General features: G+C 40.8%; 1 protein-coding gene across 1 annotated transcript in view; it reads left to right on the plus strand.

Moving 5' to 3' along the window:
- The window catches only part of LOC120534738 (zinc finger protein 83-like), a 50,357-nt gene that overhangs the window by 10,032 nt on the left and 15,198 nt on the right, over window positions 1–25,127 (plus strand). Inside the window, exon 2 of the mRNA XM_039762322.1 lies at window positions 11,892–12,337. Coding sequence (XP_039618256.1) covers window positions 11,929–12,337 — 409 coding nt within the window. The 5' untranslated portion in view covers window positions 11,892–11,928. The remainder of the gene's footprint in view (window positions 1–11,891; window positions 12,338–25,127) is intronic.

Consider the following 25,127-nt stretch of genomic DNA (forward strand, 5'->3'; position numbering starts at 1 on the left):
AAAATGATCATATTACCGTCCACATTTCAAGGAAGTCCAACAAAAATGCAACAAAACTACCAGGATGCCATGGCCATAGTATGTAAATTCGGAAAGCCTCTTTTATTTATCACTTTCACATGTAATCCTGCTTGGCCAGAAATTCTACATGCACTGTCAGATACCCAAAGACCAGAGCACAGACCTGATGATATAGTACTAGTCTTTTGGATTAAGCTGCAGGAATTACTTAGACATTCTATAACTTTCTATCTTTTTGGGGTTGTTATTGATTATATTTACATTGTCGAATTTCAGAAGTGCGGCCTTCCTCATGCCCACATGCTGTTTACTCTTCACAATAATTCTTACAACCAGTCTTCAGCCACGGGCAGTTGTACTTGGCTTTTTCTAGGGTTAGATTTTTTTGACTCATTATCTATCGTCTCCACCAAAACACCTATTCACAACTGCGTCTTTCATGAAGTATTTATTTCTTCTTGATTTCTGAATTCCTTTCTCACCCTTTTCCATTCCTATTCTCACACCGCCGTATGCTACGGTGGGCGTCGGCTAGTAATAATAATTACTGTGTTTTTTTTTGTTGTATTTTGAAAGAACCCCAACTTAATTGTCATTATATGTAGCATCATTTTTTTTTCTTTTACATTACAAATACAGTAGACATTGTGTTACAATCTCTTTATATCTGAATTTCTCATGTGATGTGCTCAGGTGTCATTACTTAAATGAAAACAAGTGTGTTTTTCTCTCCGACTTTAGTTTTGTTTTAATTTAAAATTAAGTGTTGGTTTTTTAAAATCCAACAACAAAGCACAGTAACTTAAGAAAATACTTGTAATTGTTATTTTGCAGAGTGGAACAACCTCACTATTTAGTGACTACTGGTACTGATGTGCCTCAGTCTCTGTGTTTGTGAGGATTCACACTCTGAGGCTTTACTGTCTAAAATTAAAAAAGCCGTTTCAGTTACTGGACAGCACGAGCAGACATACAGGACAGTATTCAAGGCAGCAAAATATTACAGATCAAGTAATAAATATGGGGAGACTTTGCAGGAATTGTGCACAAATTACTTCTGAAATTGAAAGTCTTGGTAGTCTTACCTGTAGAAATAACAAATCTAACATGAACTGCACATCATCTCGAATTCGAAATCTTAAAAGCAGAAGAAAAGGATATCCAGTTGTGTCTCAGAATTTGGGTAAACTGGCATCTGTTCAGCCACTTGGAAGGCTGGTTACCACTAGGCATCCTGTAGGGTCAAGAAAAAAAAAACAATGAAGGGGCATTGTACTTCTAATTGCAGCAATAAGAAAAGTTATTTCTAAGGACCAAGCCTTATACATTAAACTGAATATAATGGAGGTGTGTACTCCTCCTAAACCAACAGCTTAAATGATAAGCTAATGACACGTGACAACAGCAGGTGCCCAGCCTGTCGCTGTGCCACATCAGACGCACACCACACTTCTCTGATGGCTTTGGACATCATAAATTTTAAAATTGTCTGTTTTCTGCCATATAATTTTTTTATACCAAAAGAGGTTAAAGAAATCCATTTCAAAATTCTGAGTAAATAGTAGCCAACAAACAAATTAATTCATAAGTTTGACATTAATATATCGCCAAAATGTAGTTTAGGTACAAATGAAGACACATCCCCTCTCACATTTCTTTTACTTCTGTTCCTATTCCAAAATGTTTTATAAAGATTTATTTTTGTTACTGTCTTGAATGACAAACCAATATCTCACTGTTTTAATTCTTTTCCTTCTGTATACAATTTTGAAAACTAAATGTTGGAGAATGCCGTAACTGTGGTTTCCCAGCTTCATAAATTTCCTATTCATAAGTGTAATGTTCAGAACGTTAGTCCCTCTGTTACATCTTTCTGAATGGACATTAATATGCTAGAAATATCTTAAAAATGGAAAACACACTAAAATATTTAAAACATGTAAGATTCTTATCTGCTTCATTAACAATGTGTAATGCTATTATCTTCATCTCACTTTCTTGTAATAACTTAGCTGTTGCTACTCTTGTATGTAATGTAGCCTTCATTATTATTATATTTGTTAACTTTATTATGGAAAAACTATTGTATTGATGTAATCTGATAACATAATAAAAAAATACTGATGGCTTTGGAGGGCACATTTTACACCCATCGAGTGTCAGATGTGCACTCCTAATTCTATTCTGAATTCGACACCTCGATTACATTGTTTTGCTTAATTATTAGCATGCCGTTCACTCTTTAAGATAAAAAATGTGAACAAATGTTAAAAGAAACACACCACCAAATGCTAATAGGGTGTTATGAAATAAATATAGCCATTAACCCAAATACAGAAAGTGCTGTGACTTTCACATTTAAACCACAAGATTATGAATGTCATATTGTAACTAAAAATGAAAATCCTTATTGCCTTTTCATCAATAAAAGGGAACAATGGAATTATGATTCCCTTAAATTTGTTAAGATTGCAGTTGTCCTTGTCAACAGCCAACGCACCAATCAGCCCATGCCACATGCACCCCACTTTGTTATAGAAAATTATTTATTATATGTGGTCTGTGACCACGAGGGGGATACAGAAGTTGTTGCAAATCCTTCAGACGTTACGGCGGCAAGTTTGTGAGTTAGCAGACGCCCAGCTCCTAGGAGGCCACCTAGGCACCGAGAAAGCAATGGAGCGTATTAAGCTCTGTTTCTATTGGCCCAGAATTAATGAGGAGATTTGCCGCTTCTGTATTTCATATCCGGAATGTCAGCTGCGGCAAATTCCTAGGAGGGACTGTGCTCCTCTTGTTCCTCTTCCCTTAACTGATGTCCCATTTGAAAGGATAATGGTCGACATAGTGGGACCCCTGGAACCCTTGGCCCAAGGACATAAATATATATTAGTCCTCGTGGATTATGCAACCCAATATCCTGAAGCTGTTCCTTTGCGCTCAGCTAATTCTAAAGCAATTGCACGGGAACTTATGGGAGTCTTTGCACGAGTTGGGGTTCCTAAAGAAATCCTTACAGACTAAGGAAAGCCGTTTACCTCGGATACGTTCAAGGAAACGCCAAAGTTACTTAAAATAAAGCACTTGAAAACCGCGGTGTATCATCCTCAAACCGACGGTTTAGTAGAGAGGTTTAATCAGACTCTCAAACAGATGCTTTCCAAGGTGGTCAGCAGGGATGGGAGGAATTGGGATCAGCTCCTCCCCCTCGTACTCTTTGCCTACAGGGAAGTCCCTCAAGCCTCAACGGGGTTCTCACCCTTTGAATTGTTATATGGACGACAACCCCAGGGCATATTGGACATTTTTAAAGAAGGTTGGGAAGGAGAGGCTCTTCCCTTGACTACTATTTTGGAGTATATTGCGCAATTACGCCATAGATTTGAAAAAATTCGGCCCATATTAAAAAGTCACAGAGGAGGCGCAAGCAGCACAGGCTCACTATTATGACCGTGGCACGACACTGCGGGAGTTTCAACCGGGGGATTGAGTCAGGGTGTTGGTTCCTACCTCCCACTCTAAACTAATTGCCCACTGGCAAGTACCATACAAAGTTAAGGAGAGAAAGGGACTTGTCAATTACTTGGTGAAACAACCCAGTCATCGACCAAGTGAGTGGATATATCACGTGAATCTGCTGAAACCGTGGAAGGAAAGGGACCCTGATCCCACCTCTGGCCAGCCCTGCTCCTTCTTTGCTCAGGTTAACACCCTTAACTTCGGGTCTAATTTGAATACTCGACAGAGGCAGGAGCTTGACGCAGTTATCTCATCTGTCCTGGAGGTGGTAGATGAAAAACCTTGAAGGACCTCTCTGGTTGCCCACAATATTGTGACTGAGCCCGGGGTCATAGTCCGAGAACGCCCCTATCATCTTCCTGAGGCAAAGAAGGCTGAAGTGGAACTGGAAATCAAGCGTATGCTGGAGTTAGGAGTCATAGAGGAGAGTCATAGTCACTGGTCCAGCCCAATTGTCTTGGTTTCTAAGCCTGACGGGAGTTGGAGGTTTTGCAATGACTTTCGTTGGCTTAATCAGTTTTCACAATTTGATGCTTATCCAATGCCTTGAGTGGACGACCTCCTTGAGAGGCTTGGACAAGCTGAATATCTGACCACACTTGACATGACTAAAGGGTACTGGCAGGTTCCTTTAACGGATTCCGCAAAGGGTAAAACTGCGTTTAGCACCCCTAGTGGGCACTTGCAGTATCATGTCCTTCCATTTGGGTTACATGGGGCTCCTGCAACTTTCCAGCATCTGGTGGACAAAGTGCTCCGCCCCCATAACACGTATAGTGCTGCCTATCTAGATGACATCGTCATCTATTCCAGCACCTGGAAGGAACACCTACAGCATGTCCAAGCAATATTACGGATGCTGGGTGAAGTCGGTCTTAGAATCAATCCAAAATTTTTTTCTTTGGATTGAAAGAAACCAAATATTTGGGCTACCTTGTGGGTCATGGTATTGTGAGGCTGCAGTGCTCTAAAATAGAAGCCATTTTGACATGGCCCCATCCGCGAACCAAGTGGCAGGTCCAGGCATTTCTCGGCTTGGCAGGGTACTACCGCCGGTTTGTACCACGCTTTTTCTGAGAGAACCATGCCCTTGACTAATTTAACAAAGAAGAGGTCTCCTAACACTGTGGTATGGACTGAGGCAGCCTTCGGTGACTTACAAAAGGCCCTGACGTTGGCACCTGACTTTTCACTGCCTTTTATCCTCCAGACGGATGCTTCGGACACAGGCCTAGGAGCTGTGCTGAGCCAAAGCGTCCATGGTGCTTAATACCCTGTCATTTTCCTGTGCCAGAAACTGCTGGATCAGGAGACCAGGTATGCAGCAGTGGAGAGGGAGGCACTTGCGATTAAGTGGGTGATTACACAGTTGAGGTACTACCTCTTGGGTCGGGAGTTTACGCTTGTCACGGACCATGCTCCTTTACAGTTGATTGCCTTGCATAAGGAGTCTAACCCATGAGTCACAAGGTGGTTCCTTGATTTACAACCTTATAAGTTCTCACTCGTTCATCAGAAGGGTTCTCTCCATGCCAACGCGATGCTTTCTCCCGCGTTCACTACCTCTCGGTGCAGAATGCCCGACCCGACAGGTCGGGGCTGAGGGGAGGGGGATTCCTGTCACACACGTGTGTTTTTGAGACAACTAAAGGGCTTGAATACTTGTGATTCCATGCCAGACCAGGGGGTGGTGAAATGCACTAATTTTCCCTCTCAATCTTTTGCAGAACATTCTAGGGAAATCCCGCCCGGTTCTGGGACAGCCACTGACATCACTTCCGGTATTGATGACATCACTTCCTTTGCTGACCTTTAAAGTTGCCGTCTTGTCTCCAGAAGATCAGTTCTGTATTGGACTCAGTTGAATGCACATGTCTTTGCTAATTAATCAGTTTTGCAGCCGGGAACCTTCTAAATGTTTAATGGTCTTTTTTGTGACATTATATAAAAACTGTAAGGTTATTTGAGAGTGCAATGTTTCACTGAAAAGTCTTCAAATTAAGAATTTGAACATGGAGAGACAAACAAAGATAAGTGCTCAGGGGTTTGGAGATACCGTTTTATGGATGAGTAACTTCTCATTCGCTCAACTCGGAGTTACTCCACATGATTTAAGTGAGGGGCGAGCAGCGCGACCTTCAGTCCAGCACCGATCTTTACTCGAGTCAATCCCCCTGTGGCAGCCCGCGTGTCTTTTCTATTCAATCATCAGTGTGTGTGTTTCCAGTTCACTTTACGTTTTTAAGTCTATTTTCTACTTCACATTGTCCAGTCACTACGTCTCCACCTCCTACTCTACATTGTGATTACTTACCTTTATTCCTGCTTTCTAAGCTAATTTGACAAAGATTAAGGAGAAAGTGGTGAAGATTGATTTACAACTCCAAATGCCACCTTCAACTGACCAGCAGAAAGCTGGTAAATATATTAATTCAATAAATAATTACAATTTGAAGAAACAGAGGCCAACAACAGCCGCTGTTAAACATAACATTAAAAGCATATTAATTTTCGATAATTGATTTGAGGATTAATTATTAATTAGGGCTAAGATTTACCTCTTCAGTGTTCACTGAGACAATCACAGCACCAGCTTTTGATCTCAATCAGCAAGATCTACCTCCCAAAACAAAGTAAACACAAGAGCATAAAATCAATTTAAAAACCACCACCAGCTCAAATGTTTACCTCTCCTGCCTCCACAGTCAATCCACACAGTGGGTGTCTTTCTCACAGCACAGTAATTACCTCACACACTAAATGCTGTCCTCTTAACACTAGAATTACCAGAGCCTATGAAAAAAACTCGTAATTCCGTTTCACCTTAAATCGCTTCTTAAATCCCTTCACACCTCTCCGCCAGTGCCCTTTCTCTTCTAAATGTGCTGATAAAGAGAAGCTTGGAGCAGCCGGCTATTCCATCCCCCCACCAATTTAGAACGTACACAAACTTCTCCCAGCTCATGCCTTGATTGGGTATCTGGGAGTTAAGTGGAGTTTTAGAGTGGAAATAATAGATAGTTATTTGGAACACACGCATTTCATGTCTGTTCCATTTCTACAGTAATATGTGTCAACACATTGTTAAAACAGAAACTTTTTTATATTCTAGTAGTAGATGACAAAATGTAGGCATAAACTATATAATGTATGAAGCCTGAAGTCCAAATAGCAAAGAAACATTTTCACAAGAATAACACAATTGCGCTTTTATTCAAAAATAATACTGCAGAAACAAAAAGCCGCCTTAACATGCAACATTGACAGCAGTTTATTGTAACTGCCTCCGTGGTTCAATAGAATCACTTCCCGCTTGGGAATCAAAAGGTCACGAGTTCGATCCTGCGCCACTCCGTTTTGAGAAGTAAACTGCTCTTAGTCTTACTGTTTTAGAATAAAAGCATACATTTGATTTCAGTCTGTAACAGCCGGTGCAATTTATGATCCTTGTAAAGGTTAGCTTTTTTTAATTCACTTTTCATTCTCTCAGTCGCGTTCAGAATCAATCCATACAACCCAATCTGACATGGCTGTTTTCACTAAAGACGCGCTATAGCTCTGCAGTGTACCACGATGCATACTAACGCCCCAACCAAACCTCCCCCACCCCACCAACCAGGTTCTGACACACAAACGCTGGCGAAGCTGCCTTCTTCGTATCTCACCGTCACTTGCTTTTCTTTTTATTCAGTTTTATTGAGTGTTCCTGCCAGTCCCCGCATGTTGCTGTATGCTGTTTCTTTTGTACTCCAGGACATGCAGAGGAACGAATGGTAAAGACAGTAACTTCCGCGCTATATGCAATAATCAGACACTCCCCATTTGCCCGTGTCGTTCAAACACAGGAACATATATTGGTGTAAAAGTATAACAAAAGTGCACTTTTATTCAATTTTATTTTATTTTATTTTATAATCGCACTAATGCAATATTATTTGAAAACGAACAGCGTCAGATCGGGTGTGAATTTATGCAGGAACTGGAAATTCTCTGATGCGGGACCTTCCCCCAGGGAAGAAAGTACAGTGTCAGGTGCTCATTCAGTGTAATAGGAACCATAGCACAGAGAGTTGTGTGCACTGTAACAAGTACACGTGTCGTAAATGTAGGAAGGACGGTCCTTGGGTGTGTGGGAACTGTTAATATTTGAATGTGATGATTTTATATAGCACAGAATGAAAATCTGCACTTCTTAGCATTGCACCATGCAAGGTGTCGTATCAATCGCCTACTGTAACTTGCTTTCTTTTTTCTTCGGTTATACAGGTAGTTTTGAATTTTTTTTTTTTTTTTAATTCACTTTTCATTCCCTCAGTTGCGTTCAGAATCAATCCATACAACCCCATCTGACATGGCTGTTTTCACTAAAGACGCGCTATAGCTCTGCAGTGTACCACGATGCATACTAACGCCCCCCCTCCCCACCAACCAGGTTCTGACACACAAATGCTGGCGAAGCTGCCTTCTTCGTATCTCACCGTCACTTGCTTTTCTTTTTATTCAGTTTTATTGAGTGTTCCTGCCAGTCCCTGCATGTTGCTGTATGCTGTTTCTTTTGTACTCCAGGACATGCAGAGGAAAGAATGGTAAAGAGCAGTAACTTCGGCGCTATATGCAATAATCAGACACTCCCCATCTGCCCGTGTCGTTCAAACACATGAACATATATTGGTGTAAAAGTATAACAAAAGTGCACTTTTATTCAAGTGCACTTTTTCCATTGCCTTTTCCTGTAAGAAGCAATGTACACACTTCTCTCTATGCTGTGGTTTCTATTACACACCTGAAAGAAAGAGACAATACATGTGAAAATATCCAGCATACAGCAACATGCGGGACTGGCAGGAACACTCAATAAAACCGAATAAAAAGAAAATCAAGTGACGGTGAGATATGAAGAAGGCAGCTTCGCCAGCGTCTGTCTGTCAGAACTCTTTTGGGTGCGTTAGTATGCATCGTGGTAAAACGCAGAGCTATAGCGCGTCTGTATTTTGTTTGTTTTGTACTCCAGGGCATGCAGATGAGAGAATGGTAAAGAGCAGTAACTTCTGCGCTATATGCAATCATCAGACACTCCCCATCTGCCCGTTGTTTTGTTATACTTTTACACCAACTTATGTTCCTGTGTTTGAGCATGCTCAAAAAATACACGTGTAATGCCACGAAAAGTGCACACAGACACTTCATTTCGTAAACAAAACAAGTGCACTTTTATTCAAAACTACCTGTATAACCGAAGAAAAAAGAAAGCAAGTTACAGTAGGCGATTGATACGACACCTTGCATGGTGCAATGCTAAGAAGTGCAGATTTTCATTCTGTGCTATATAAAATCATCACATTCAAATATTAACAGTTCCCACACACCCAAGGACCGTCCTTCCTACATTTACGACACGTGTACTTGTTGCAGTGCACACAACTCTCTGTGCTATGGTTCCTATTACACTGAATGAGCACCTGACACTGTACTTTCTTCCCTGGGGGAAGGTCCCGCATCAGAGAATTTCCAGTTCCTGCATAAATTCACACCCGATCTGACGCTGTTCGCTTTCAAATAATATTGCATTAGTGCGATTATATTTTCACATGTATTGTCTCTTTCTTTCAGGTGTGTAATAGAAACCACAGCATAGAGAGAAGTGTGTACATTGCTTCTTACAGGAAAAGGCGATGGAAAAAGTGCACTTGAATAAAAGTGCACTTTTGTTATACTTTTACACCAATATATGTTCCTGTGTTTGAACGACACGGGCAGATGGGGAGTGTCTGATTATTGCATATAGCGCCGAAGTTACTGCTCTTTACCATTCTTTCCTCTGCATGTCCTGGAGTACAAAAGAAACAGCATACAGCAACATGCGGGACTGGCAGGAACACTCAATAAAACTGAATAAAAAGAAAAGCAAGTGACGGTGAGATACGAAGAAGGCAGCTTCGCCAGCGTTTGTGTGTCAGAACCTGGTTGGTGGGGTGGGGGAGGTTTGGTTGGGGCGTTAGTATGCATCGTGGTACACTGCAGAGCTATAGCGCGTCTTTAGTGAAAACAGCCATGTCAGATTGGGTTGTATGGATTGATTCTGAACGCGACTGAGAGAATGAAAAGTGAATTAAAAAAAAAAAGCTAACCTTTACAAGGATCATAAATTGCACCGGCTGTTACAGACTGAAATCAAATGTATGCTTTTATTCTAAAACAGTAAGACTAAGAGCAGTTTACTTCTCAAAATGGAGTGGCGCAGGATCGAACTCGTGACCTTTTGATTCCCAAGCGGGAAGTGATTCTATTGAACCACGGAGGCAGTTACAATAAACTGCTGTCAATGTCGCATGTTAAGGCGGCTTTTTGTTTCTGCAGTTATATTTTTGAATAAAAGCACAATTGTGTTATTCTTGTGAAAATGTTTCTTTGCTATTTGGACTTTAAGCTTCCTACATTATATTGTTTATGCCTACATTTTGTCATCTACTAGAATATAAAAAACGTTTCTGTTTTAACAATGTGTTGACACAGATTACTGTAGAAACAGAACAGACATGAAATGCGTGTGTTCCAAATAACAATCTATTATTTCCACTCTAAAACTCCACTTCACTCCCAGATACTCAATCAAGGCATGAGCTGGGAGAAGTTCATGCACGTTCTAAATTGGTGGGGGGATGGAATAGCCGGCTGCTCCTAGCTTCTCTTTATCAGCACATTTAGAAGACAAAGGATGCTGGCGGAGAGGTGTGAAGGGATTTAAGAAGCGATTTAAGGTGGGACGGAATTATGAGTACTTTCGTAGGCTCTGGTAATTCTAGTGTTAAGGAATATCAGCACTAGTCTCACCTCCACTCGGTGATGTCACCTTTGTATCTATCTAAGAACAATCTCCTTAATTATTAACCTGACCACCACAACCTCCCTCACTAACTGGCTCAAGTGACATACGTGTTGTATCAAAGTCATTCTTCTGAAGTTGTACCCAATAAAATTAAAAATATGTGCACCAATTTAAACAAACAGATTTAGAAAATCCAGTGATCAGCAATAGATAGAATATACTTAGTGGAACTTTATTTGTCACAAGGTAGAAGTTACAGAAAATCTTTAAAAAATAAAAAGGTAGATAAATAAGTAAATAAACATACACACACTTTGGTCTGAACACACACCAGAATGACTATGAAGCAAGAAAAATAGAAAGAAAGAAAAGTTCTGAATTGGCTGCCACTGTCGGCGTGAGACATGAACAGACGTATTACTGTTGGTATAAAGGAGAACCCGTAGTGTTTCTTGACACACTTATGTGGAATGATTTGAAAGAACTCCATTTTATTGTGCAACATTGTTCATAATGGCACTCAGTTTTGTTTTAATTCTCTCCTCAGCTACGAACTCCAGGGGGTCCAGGGTGCATCTATGACTTATTTTGCCCTTTTAATTAGCCTGTTTATTCAGTCGGCCTCTCTTGACGTGATGTACACAGCTCAGCACACCGCAATGTAGAAAATCATACTGATCATCAGAATGTGATAGAAGAAGTGAATTATGTCACCTCCCTCATTGAAGGAACGCAGCCTTCTAATTGAAAAGAGCCTGCTCTGCCCTTACAGAGTTAAAACACTTTTTCCTTTTAACATGGCACACATCCATCCCTGTTATGGCGGTGCAGTTAAGTAGCTTAAGTCGGGTCAATTAGCTATTTACTAATGGAGAAGGGATGGTCACATAACAGAACAATGCACTTTAAAACATTTAGTGAGAACAAGGGGGTTTGATTAAATCTGATAGCACAATCAAAAGTTATGATTGATTCAGTGGGTAAAGAGGGTACTGGTGGCCTTTAATGAATTGAAAAGGTTTGTCAAACCTACTGACAAAAATAGAAGTTACGCACGGTCAGTTATACTTGTCAGCCTAAGCTAGTAAACCCCGTATTTCACTTGCTTGTCTTCTCCTGTTGCAGCTACGCATTTCAGCAAAGTTAAGTTCCTCTTTCATCTCCTCCCTCCAGACTTTTCTGTTTCTTAACACAATCCTGTGCCCCTACTTGTACATACCTTCACAAACAAAAACTGATAAGACAATTCTGGGACCCCAGCAGCACTGTATGTTTAATTCAAATAGTGAATACTGCTGACCCACAACTCTGTAAGATAGTGGTCTTGTTTCAGTCTGTTGGACCTTCACTCCACTCCCAAGATTCTGATAATCTGAAATGAAGAGCATTGAGTTACTGTCAGCATGCTACAAAATGTGTAACTTTACATAAACCACAACATAAAGCCTGTTCTAAAATGATATTCAAGTGTCTTTAGACATAAGTGATGAAGTTTTAATGAAGCCGATTCTTGTTCTTTTCACAGAGAAAAAGCAAAAGCTGCTGTTTACTGGAACATCTCAATGGATGTGAAATTGGACACCTGTGATGTGGATGCAAATATCATGGAGAAAACTGTAAATATTAAGGAGGAGGACTGTGAGTGGGAGTCCATCTACCTTAAACAGGAAAGTCTGAGCATCAAGGAGGACAGTGAACTGCAGCCAGTGAGCATTAAAGAACCACCTGAAGAGAAGTCTGTCAGTATTGAGACACATACCCATACAAATATGGACAGTGTAAAAGAAGATAACCTTCAAGATGTAGTGGTCACCAGGTTAGACTCTTCTCATAGCAAACACTGTTCATCTCCAGAGCCTTCTATTAATATGAAGTCTGAATCATTAGAGTCTGAACTAAAGAGGGCTGTGGAAACTACATCTGTTACAGCTCAGGAAAATAAACAACCACCTTCAAAGAAGTCTGGAAAAAGTAAGTGTAAAATAAAAATGTGTAAGATTTAGGGTTGAGGTTTATGAGCTTGAAAGGTTGGGTCTTGTGATTTTTATGAGAAACATAGAAATGGAGTAAAAATACTTTATTTTATTGTGTGATTGAATTTAGTGTGAGATTTCATCAATTGTGATGTAAGATTTAGCAATTTGCTATTCTTCCATTATAGTGACTTTATGCAAAAGTCCTCGGCCTATCCTCGATAAAGAGTGCTATACAAATGTCCAAGAGCAAGACAAAGGTATTGATCCCTCTGGAATTTCCTGGGTATCCATATTAATTCCTTTTAACAATGTAGCCCGATCTTCAACTAAACTCTGATTACAGACAGCCTCAGTTATCCTAAACTACTGTAATAACACAAACAATTGGACAGCTTCTTGTCAGTCCTGAACACATCATTTAAACATTCACAGTGCACTCCATGACCCTCCTATCTTTACAGACTGGTTGGTCCTTCTTTAAGAAATGACCTAAACATAACTTTTTGTAGCTACTGATCAGCAATGAATTTTAACCCATTCCTTCATTCCACACCTTTTCAGTTCCTTCATCCCTGATAGCCCTTTTCTGATCAGTTCTGTTTAGGTCAGGCCACAGCATCTCTTGTCTCTTATTGGCCATTCCAGAACACCAGTTACCGTATGTTTAACCCTTTCTGTTTTTAGTTACCTCCTGTGTTTGGGCTCATTGTCCTGTGACATCACTTAACTTTTGTTAAGCTTCTACTATCCTGATATTTTTCTGTCAGATTTTTTGATAATATTTTCTATTCAGTGACCATTGATCATGTCAAGTGTTCCAGGCCATGAAGAAACATGCAGGCTAAACCATGATGCTCCATTCACCTTGAGTCTTTAGTATCAGTATCCACTTTTGTCTTACTTCCAAACATGGTGTTGCAGGTTTTGACCAAAGACTTCAACTTTTGTCTCATTCATTCACAGATCATTGTCTGTTCTGGAACATCAAGATGATTTTTTACAAGTTTTAAGATGTGCAGTAATGGTTTTGCTAGATTGCATTGATCGCATTGGTGTTGCCCTTCTGTAAACTACATTCTTACACTTTTCTCCATAAGAACACAAGGACGGAAACTTTCTCAAGTCCCGAAGACTTCGGCAGGCCCTTTGCTCTGCCTGTCTGGGTTCCTATTCACCTCTGCTTTCATGTTGTGATCTTTGTGGGTTTGCCCTTTCCAGTAGTGAGTTTCCTCCATTTTTGTAGACAGTATGACTTTCTATACATTGATGTACACCCAGGTCTTGCAAAATTCTTTTATCACATTTGCCAGCTTTACACCTCTCTTCATTTCTTCTAAGGTACTTGTGAAATCCTTAAAGAAGTATTTGGATGAAACGTCAAACCTTTGGATTACACATTGAAGTGGTGAATTGGAGAAACAACTTAGACTGACATGCTGACATCATTCTTAAATCATAAACGGACAAAGTCTGTGTGTTCTGTGCTAGTCTGTGCTTCTTCTGTGTGAGTGTGCATTAAGTGTGACTTTTGTTCCTAAACACTTTGTGTTTTTTGGTAGCTATTAAGGAGCAGAGAAACAATTTGTTAGTTTTTAATGCTTTTTACAAGGTTTTTGTTTTATTTTGTAATTCACACAATAGCAGGTGTTACTCCAGTCTTACTCCAACTTTTTGGGTTTGTGGGGCAGAGAGTGGAGAAAGCTTTTGCAGTTGCCGGCAAGTCAGTGTACTAGCAATAAACAGGCAAAAATAACTGTAATTTCCTTGCAGCAAGAAGTTCAACATTTTACATATGATGTGAGATGGATTCAAAATATTTAATAAAATCTCAGCAATGGGTAAATAAGGAGGTTAAAAAGAAGCTGCAGAGAAAAAAAAACAACAACTGAGTAAGTCATTTAAGATGAATAACCCCAATTCTAACAGTAGTGCATTTGAGAGCAATCATAAGGAAAGTTATGAGGTCTCTAAAAGACAGTAAATATTACAGCCAATCACATTCTTTCAGTATTTTAGGAGTAAAATAACAGTCAAGGAGGAAGTGAAGTGCCGAATGAATAATAAAGGGGAATTACAATACACAGATATTGAAATATAAAATGTTCTAAACTTTCCATTTTCTGAAGATTTCATGTCTGAAAAAGTGGATAACCGCTCAGTTGCAACAGGAACTACTAAGAAGGTACTGACGGATTTGGAAATTGTAGAGAGAGAAGTGCTGCTGAGATTGAATTGGTTGATATCAAACAAACCTCCAAGACCAGATGCTATTTATTCTCAAAAGTTTAGTGAATATATATATATAATCCCTTGATGGATATTTTTTAGTAGTCACTGCACACTGGGACAATTTTTATGAACAAGAAAATGTAATCCCATTAATATAAAATGGGTGATTGGGAAAATTGAAGTATCAACAGGTCAGTAAGCTTAACTTGCATAACAGGAAAATAAAGGAATTATTAAGGAAAAGATTGAGTGACACATGGCAAGAACAGGAGTTCTACTAAACAGTCAGCATGGATTCAGATGAGGGAGGTTGCATTTTACTAACATGCTGGGAATCTATGAGGAACCAACCAAAGGATATGATCAAAGTGGAGCATATGATATTATTTATCTAGACTTTCAGAAAGTATCTGATAAGGTGCCACTAAACTAAAAGAAGTGAATGTTCAGGGTGTGGTGTGCAGATGGGTGCAGAATTGGCTAAACATAGGAAGCTTAGGGTTATGGTGCGAGGAACCCTATCAGAACTGGGTGGTTGTAAGAGTAGTGTCCTACAAGGGCCAGTGTTAGGGCCACTGCTATATAAATATACGAGCAAAATACCCACGCTTCGCAGCGGAGAAGTAGTGTGTTAAAGAATTAATGAAAAATAAAAGGAAACATTTTAAAAATAACATAACATGATTGTCAATGTAATTGTTTTGTCACTGTTATGAGTGTTGCTGTCACATATGTATGTACATATGTCCATACATATCTACATATATACATATATATTTATATACACATACATCCACATATATACATATACAGGAAACTGTTCATCTAGGAATGCTTGGACCTGACACCCATAATGTGGTGGTGCACCATCTTGCTGGAAAATCTCAGGGAACATGCCAGCTTTAGTGCATAAAGAGGGAAACACATCATCATGTAGCAATTTCGCATATCCAGTGGCTTTGAGGTTTCCATTGATGAAGAATAGCGCCACTACCTGTGTACCCCATATACCACACCATACCATCATTTTTTTTGTTCCAACAGTCTTGGAGGGATCTATCCAATGTGGGTTAGTGTCAGACCAATAGCGGTGGTTTTGTTTGTTAACTTCACCATTCACATAAAAGTTTGCCTCATCACTGAACAAAATCTTCTGCGTAAACTAAGGGTCCTGTTCCAATTTTTGTTTTGCCCATTCTGCAAATTCAGTGTGCCGATCTGGGTCATCCTCATTGAGATACTGCAGTAGCTGGAGTTTGTAAGGGTGCCATTTGTGAGTAGCTAATATCCGCCAAAGGGATGTTCGACTAATGCCACTCTCCAGTGACATGCGGCGAGTGCTACGCTGTGGGCTCTTGCTGAATGAAGCTAGGACAGCCACTGATGTTTCTTCATTAGTGACAGTTTCATGCGTCCACATTTTGGCAAATCCAATACTGAACCAGTTTCACGAAACTTAGCAAGCAATTTGCTAACTGTAGCATGGGAGATGGGTGGTCTCATAGGGTGTCTTGCATTGAAATCTGCTGCAATGACCTGGTTACTGCATTCACCAGACATCAACACAATTTCTATCCGCTCCTCATGTGTTAACCTCTGCGACATGTCAATGGCTGTAAACAAAGAGAAACTTGTAAATAACTCATGAAAGAATAAAGTTACGTTAAAACCAAGCACACCATTGTTTTTCGTGTGAAATTCCCAATAAGTTTAATGTGTCACATGACCCTCTTCCTATTGAAAAAACAAAAGTTGGATCCAAAATGGCTGACTTCCAAATGGCCACCATGGTCACCACCCATCTTGAAAAGTTTCCCCCCTCACATATACTAATGTGCCACAAACAGGAAGTTAATATCACCAACCATTCCCATTTTATTAAGGTGTATCCATATAAATGGCCCACCCTGTATAATGGAATAGTCCTTCAATTTTAATACATGCGAATAATTGAATAAAATTATCTGATCTAGATCACCCTATTTGTTCTGACACAGACTCTTGTTGGCTACATAGTAAGTTGCGGATGTTTTATTCATTTATTTATGTTGTAGGGAGCAGATTTGTTTCCTTTTAAAAGAAATGAATTCAAGTAATAAATTTTAAATAAATAAAATACCCAAGTAAAGATACAGACAACCTACCTGAAAATTCTACTCAAGCGCAGTAACGAAGTTGTTTTACTTCTCTTCTTCCCACCTCTGATCCATTGCATCATCATTAACAAATGCTTAACCTTCAGTCTGTGCACATTCTTTCTTCAGGTTTCTTCTTTTTATGTTTTTCAGCACCAGAGGGATTAGCCATTTTCCATGCCATCTTAGGTATCAATGTGACTTTCGCTCCTGTTATTTTCCTCCTAACTCTCAGTCGGCCTTCCCATCATACCTGTCGGTAGACGTCATTCATTGCGCGAAAAGACTGTCTGGTGATTTGAAATAATTACCCCATAAACACAAGCCAAAGCTTTCCTGCCACTACAGCTTGGTTTTGTTTAAATCAAATGTTTAATTTTTAAGCATACTGTAAGTGCTTCATTAAACACATGATGGGGCTTAGCTGGCTACAAACAGACAGGTGATGTTCATACTCCCCAAATATACAGAGGCTGAACTTGCAGCTTTGCCCTTAGTGGCTTCGATGGTCCTCTGCTTCTGTAGAGACTTCACAGAGCAAGAAATGGCGCTGTATATTGTACACAATTTTTATGATTTCTTGTGAAATTCCCAATAAGTTTTATGTGTCACATGACCCTCTTCCTATTGAAAAAACAAAAGTTGGATCCAAAATGGCCGACTTCCAAATGGCCACCATGGTCACCACCCATCTTGAAAAGTTTCCCCCCTCACATATACTAATATGCCACAAGCAAGAAGTTAATATCACCAACCATTCCCATTTTATTAAGGTGTATCCACATAAATGGCCCACCCTGTATATATAAATCAAAATACTCGCACTTCGCAGCGGAAAAGTAGTGTGTTACAGGAGTTATGACAAAGGGAACATTTTAAAAAAGCGCAGCATGATTGTCAATGTACTTGTTTTGTGACTGTTATGAGTGTTGCTGTCATCAAGGATTTGATTATCATTATTTCTTTCAATCAGGTTCATATTTAGAGGATGTGTTGTGTTCAAGTTACATTCCGTGTTTGTCAACCATTGTAAAGATATCAGGTTTCATTCATCAATTCCTTTCTTACAGTTTGTCTTCCTCTTTATTTGAGACATCACACACTTCATGCACGGGTTTTTTTACACTGTCTTCCTTTAGCTGGACATTGACTTTTTCCACTGTGTGCTTTGTTTCCGCAGTAGCTGAACCTATGAATATGCTTGTATACGTCACTCGCTTCATATTTTTTTGCTGCCTTCTCAATTGTGTAATGCTTTTTTGTTCAGCGCTCTTTGGAGCTCTTGCTTTTTGTCTGCGTACTGCATTCACAGTCAGTTCACGTGAGCCGCTCGGAGTACATGCATCGAAGGTTCTCAGCTGCGCTTGTGCTATCTCGTGCAATGTCCACGGCTTTATTTAATGTTAGCTAAGACATTAAAAGACACTTAAAAGTTTCTCTCGCAGTTTCGCTGAGTTTGTTCCAAACACCGCCCTAACCATCTCATCTTTGTTTCCATTAGCACAGTCCTTCACCCGTGAATATTTAGCGGCAGAGTGTTTCTATTGGATTGCCGCTGACGGACGGCCTTATATGGGCAGGCAGTCAATTACATGGGAGGCGTGACGATGAGGGATGCAACTCTGCCCCAGGCCAGTATATATGTACATAATTAGGCTCCAGTTATGACCGTTGCGCGTAGAATTTTGAAATGAAACCTGCCTAACTTTTGTAAGTAAGCTGTACGGAATGAGCCTGCCAAATTTCAGCCTTCTACCTGCACGGGAAGTTCGAGAATTAGTGAGTCAGTCAGTGAGGGCTTTGCCTTTTATTAGTATAGATTGTCAGACACATGTAATTGGGAGACAGCTGAATGGCCTAAGTGATAGAAATACCACGCCAGACCAGGGGGCGGAAAGGTGCGCTGACTGTCTCTCTCAATCTCTCTGCATGGAAAATCCTGCTGGGTTCTGGCAATGATGATGTCACTTTCAGTTCCAACAATGTCACTTCTGGTTCCGGGTCTGATGACATCATTTCCCTTACCGGCCTTTAAAGCTGCCATCTTACCTCCATAATATCCAAACTATTTTGGACTCAAACCTGTGAACATCTCATTTCAGTTTTCTTCAATTTTGCAGCCGGGAAACAATATACTGTATACGGGTGGCTGCCCCAAACCTTTATGATGTCAGTGACACATCTTTGTGACAGTGGCTTTTTAATATCTGTCGAATTTTCCCAAATCTATCGCGTAACTGCTTGATATTTTCTAGCATATTGGTAGAGGGAAGAGCCTCTTCTTCCCATCCTTCTTTTTAAATATCCAATATTTCCCGAGGTTGTCATCCTTATAACAATTCAAAAGGAGAGAACCCTGGCCCTGCTGACCACCTTGCGGCGCATTTGTTTGAGAGTCTGATTACATCTCTACTAGACCATCGGTTTATGGATGATACACCGTGGACTTTAAATGCTTTTTTTTAAGTAACTTGGCCATTTCCCTAAATGTTTTCTGACGTGAAAGGCGTCTCTTGGTCTATAAGGACTTCTTTAGGGATGACATTACGCACAAAGACCAATATATTTTCCCTTGTGATAGCTTAAGATGTGGCTGAGCGCAAGGGAACAGCCTCTGGATATCGAGTAGCATAATGATATAAATGATTTGGATAGGAATAAAAATAACAAGGTAGTTAAGTTTTCAGATGATGCCTAGGTAGGTGGATTTAGCAGATAATCGAGAATGTTTGAATCATCACAATAGAGGGATTCAGACAGTACACAGACTCGGGCAGATTTGTTGAAGATGAAATTTAATTTAAGTAAATGCAAAGTATTACATGTAGGAAGTAAAAATATATGGTTTGTATACACAATGGAAGGTGTGAATATCTAAAATAAACCTTATGAGAAGGATTTATGAGTTGTAGTGAAGTCATCACCAACGACTCCTAGAGAGTGTTCAGAAGTCATTAAGAAGGCTAAGAGAATGTCAGGTTATTTAGTGCCCTGATGTGTGGAGTACAAGTCACAGGAGGTTATGCAGAGTGTGATAAATAAAGAGTCTTCCAAAATAGAAAAAGATTTGGGGATTGTCCCCATATATTGTCGTCCAGACAAAAATGAAATAAAGAATGATTCAAAATGACTTTTCAGTACAGAATGAATGTTTTACTGTAGCAAGATGGCGTTTAAATAGCAGATTGTATCATGGGAGAGGAAATGGTTGGCAGGATGTGATGATTGGAGGCGGAAACACGGAACCAACATCATGAAGAGCAGACTGAAGTAGTTTAGTGTGGAACCGGAAATGATGCCATTGCAGCCATTTTGGAGCAGTAAAAAGAGGGATTTATTTTTCTTCCAGTTTTCTGTAGGTAGAAAGAGATTCAGATAAGTACCACGTGACAGACCCTTGTCTCGCGAGATTTCACTCACCTTTAGGCTCTTTGACTGCCTCCAACTCGCACATGTGTGACATTAGGGCCCAGACCCATCCGGTTGGGCGAACTGCACCGAGAGGTCGTGGACACGGGAGAGAGCATTTGCTTTGGCCTGCAAGGAACCCCTACGATAAGTAACGCTAAAACGATATGGTTGAGGATCCAAAAACCACCTAGTGATACGAGGATTCGTCTCCCGATGAAGGGACATCCACTGTAAAGCGGCATGGTCCGTCACCAGAGTAAATTCCCACCCCAATAGGTAGTACCTCAATGATGTGATAGCCCACTTAATCGCCAAGGCCTCACGTTCCACCGCAGCATACTTCGTCTCTCGGTCCAGCAGTTTGCGGCTCAGATACATAACAGGGTGTTCAGCACCTTTGACACATTGGCTCAACATTGCTCCCAATCCTGTGGCCGATGCATCGGTCTAGAGAATAAAAGGTAGAGAAAAGTCAGGAGATTTCAATAAAGGTGCTGACGTAAGGGCCAACTTTATTAAGTCACAAAATGCTTTATCTACTGCTTCATCCCATACCACTTTTATAGGTGCCCGTTTCTTTGTCAAATTAGATAAGGGCGTAGCAATTTCCAAGAAATGTGGTACAAAACGACGATAGTAACCATCTAATCCCAAAAATGCTTGTATTTGCTGCATATTTATCAGACGGGGCCAATTTATTATGGCATCAATTTTACGACATTGTGGTTTAACGACACCCCCGCCCACTAGGTAGCCCAAATATTTGGCTTCTCTCAATCCAAAGAAACATTTCTTTGGTTTAATATGAAGCCCTACCGCTGCCAGTGTGGATAGCACCATTTGCACCTGCCATACATGATCCTTCCATGTGCTGGAATAGGTGACAACGTCATCTAGGTAGGCGGCACAATAGGAATTGTGGGGCTGTAGCAGTGTGTCTACCAGACGTTGGAAAGTAGCTGGCGCCCCGTGCAAACCAAAAGGATGGAACCGGTATTGCCAATGTCCACTGGGTGTACTAAATGCGTTTTTTTTCTTTATCAGAATCCGTTAAGGGAATTTGCCAATACCCTTTTGTCATGTCAAGTGTAGTTAGGAATTGAGTGTTTCCTAGTAGATCGAGTAGATCATCCACTCGCGGCATCAGATACGCATCAAATTTGGAGACCTGATTGAGTCGTCAAAAGTCATTACAGAACCTCCAGGACCCATCGGGTTTAGAAACTAGAACAATTGGGCTAGACTAAGGGCTATAGCTTTCTTCGATAACCCTTAAATCCAGCATTCGCCTAATTTCTAACTCCACTTCCGCTTTCTTTGCCTCCAGGTGCCTATAGGGTCTTTCCCTGACAATCACTCCAGGGTCCGTAATAATATTATGCGCAATCAACGCAGTACACCCAGGTAATCCACAACCTCAGGTACAGGCAAGATAGCCGTTTCGAGATCTTGTCGCTGTTCGGGTGTCAAATCAGAAACAAAATTAAGCTTGGCACAGGACATAAAAAGTGAACTGGGCTGTCTGGAGGGGGGATCGGGTCCCCTTTCCTTCCACGGTTTCAGCAAGTTGATATGATATACTCTTTCGCTCGGTCGACGATTAGGTTGTTTAACTAAATAGTCGAGGAGACCTTTTTCCTTTTTTAATTTCATAAGGTCCTTGCCAGTACTCTAACAGTTTAGAATGGGAGGTTGGGACTAATTCCATAACACGATCCTCCGGGACTAATTCCCAAATGGTGGTGTTTCTATTATAATAATGTGACTGTGCTGCTTGGGCTTTTTCTAAATTCACTTTTAGGATAGGTATAATCTTCTCTAGTCTATCGCGTAAATGCTTGATATATTCAAGAATATTTGAAGTAGGGAGTACCTCCTCCTCCCATCCTTCTTTTAACATGTCCAAAAGCCCCCTGGGTTGCCTTCCATATAATAATTCAAAAGGAGAACACCCTGTTGAGGTTTGAGGAACTTCCCGATAGGCAAACAAAATGAGAGGAAGCAACTGATCCTAGTTTTTTCCGTCCTCATTAACTACCTTGCGTAACATCTGTTTTAATGGCTGATTAAAACGTTCTACCAGCCCATCAGTTCGGGGATGATAAACCAATGTTTTCAGTTGCTTTATCCTGAGTAATTTGGCCACTTCCCTGAAGGTTTCTGAAGTGAAAGGAGTCCCTTGATCTGTTAAGACCTCCTTGGGTATCCCAACACAAGCGAATATCCCTACCAATTCCCGTGCAATATTTTTTGAATTAGCTGAGCGCTATGGAACAGCTTCTGGAAAGCGAGTGTCATAATCTACTAGAACTAAAATATATTTAAAACCTTTTAACGAGGGTTCTAAAGGACCAACGAGATCAATTCCAACTTGTTCAAACGGGATGTCAATAAGGGGAAGGAGAACGAGAGGACCTTTTAGACCTTCTTGGTATCTGATGAAGTTGACACTCAGGGCATGAAGTGCAAAATTTCCTGACTTCCTCATTAACTCCCGGCCAATAAAATCAGAGTTTTATTCTCTCCAAAGTCTTGTCGGAGCCTAAATGGGCTCCTAGAAGGTGACCATGTGCTAACTCACATAACTTTCGCCGAAAAGTACGTGGGATTAACAACAAAGCTTGCATTTCACCCCCGTGTTCTGCCACTCTATATAATAAATCATTTTGAATTACAAAGAACGGCATCGGTGGCATGGGATCTTGGGTTGTATAACCCTCTGTAGATACTACTCTATTTCTAGCATTTTTTAAAGAATCATTATTCCATTGTTCTCTTTTAAATGATAATGGGGTTAATAGGAATTGTGCCGTTAAGTTCTGAATAGGATCTCTTTCGAGTTCAATGGGAGGGGCTATTTTCCCTACGCCTTCTACGTCAACTGTATCAGCTCCCGCAGAGGATGATGGGACATCAAAATTTCGCATTGGGTACCTGTGTGGGTCCTTGCTACTGAGGGACATGGCGTGGAGGCAGTCGGAGCATTAGTCTCCATCAATAAACTTATTAGGTGCAGTTACATTACTACCGCTGTTAATTTTATTCCAATCCCTTTCTAATATGACTGGAAAAGGGGGATCGGGTAATACAGCCATGGCCATACTGGGTATTTTATGATCAACCGATACCACACATCTGGCTGTTTTGTAATATTTGATGTCCCCATGTATACATTTTAAACTACAGTAGTTTTTACTTTAGTCCACTGTTGTGGTAATACGCAACGGGTAGCAACAATGGAAATGTTACTCCCGGAGTCAAACATTATCTTTATCTTCCTGCCATTTATAATAACCGCATCTGTATATGGAAGAGACAGAGGGTTAATCACTGTGGCACAATACCTTTCTCCCTTTATTACTGAGCAATCCATAGTCTCGTGAGCACAGTTCGGGGACAGATGTCTGATCTCCCCACACTTGAAACAGCGAGGAAGACCAGCTAGTCTGTCCCTTCTACGAACAGCAGGTTCGGGAGTTTGTCTGGGGGGCTCAGAGGCTGCCCCACATATCTGTTGGGTTCGGCAAGAGGTTTGTTCCGACCTCCCCGATTTACAGGCTGCCTAATGACTCTCCTCTATTTTAATCAAGGTGTCCATGTCCTCAAAGTTGTGCTTACGGACTTGCTGGGCAATGTGGTCAGGGAGGGCATGTATGAGCGTTTCGCACGCAAGGAGTTCAGCCATTTTGTGTGAGGTGTTGATGTCGGGCCATAGCCAGCGACACACCTTTCCCCAGGCTTCAAAGCCCTGAATTCTTAACCTTTTGGGATCAAATTGACACTCCCTCCACTATCTTGCCTGTTGTTCCGGTGATACGCCGTAGCGCTTGAACACTTCTAACTTAAGAGCATCATAATCGGCCGCCTGCTCCTCAGTTAAGTCATAGTAGGCTCTCTGCGCCGTCCCCTTCAAATGGGGAGCCAGTAGGTACGCCCACTCCGACCTCGGCCATGCGTTCCGCTTAGTGGTACGTTCAAATATCAAAAAGTGGGTTTCAATATCATCTGATTCAGTCAACGTGGTTAACTGAATCGGCTGTGACCGAGCCACCTCTGTCCGTACACCAGCAAGGGAATGAGCCTCGGCTTCTGCCTATTGGGGCCTGGTTTCCCCCATCTGGATCTTCAGAGTCTGGAGATCGCCCATGTTAGTATTTAACACGGTGTTGAGGTCTTGTTCTTCTGTCATGATAAACAAAAATCCTGCGGGCTACACCAGTTGTGATAAATAAAGAGTCTTCCAAAATAGAAAAAGATTTGGGGATCGTCCCCATATATTCGGGTCCAGACAAAAATGAAATAAAGAATGATTCAGAATGACTTTTCAGTACAGAATGAATGTTTTACTGTAACAAGATGGCGTTTAAATAGCAGATTGTATCATGGGAGAGGAAATGGTTGGCAGGAAGTGATGATTGGAAGTGGGAACACGGAACCAACGTCATCAAGAGCAGACTGTAGTAGTTTAGTGTGGAACCGGAAGTGACGCCATCGCGGCCATTTTGGATCCGTAAAAAGAGGGATTTATTTTTCTTCCAGTTTTCTGTAGGTAGAAAGAGATTCAGATAAGTACCATGTGACAGCCCCTTGTTTCACAAGATTTCACTCACCTTTAGGCTTTTTGACTGCCTCCAACTCGCACGTGTGTGACAAGAGGCTTTACAAAACACAGCAGGCCTCATCTGGAGTACTGTGTGCAGTTTTAGTCTCCGGGCTACAAAACAGACCTAGCAGAGCTAGACAAGTCCAGTGAAGAGTGACTAGGCTAATTCTAGGGATGTCGAGGTTCGAGTTATTGTGACAATAGGGGTTCTGCTCCATGCTCCCATCTGCATTTTGGGAGCTCTTGAACCCGACACCGTCGGTAATGTCACTGATTAGCTGGACAGTGAGGCACAACAATGTAACAAGGGGATGGTGCAAAAAGTGCAAAGTGCTTTTATTAAAAGAACAATCAAAATCAAAGCAGTGTTCAAATAAATAAGTGCAGCATCTCTCAAAAATCTTCAA

This window comes from Polypterus senegalus, chromosome 8 (assembly GCF_016835505.1).
Source record: "Polypterus senegalus isolate Bchr_013 chromosome 8, ASM1683550v1, whole genome shotgun sequence".
NCBI lineage: Eukaryota > Metazoa > Chordata > Cladistia > Polypteriformes > Polypteridae > Polypterus > Polypterus senegalus.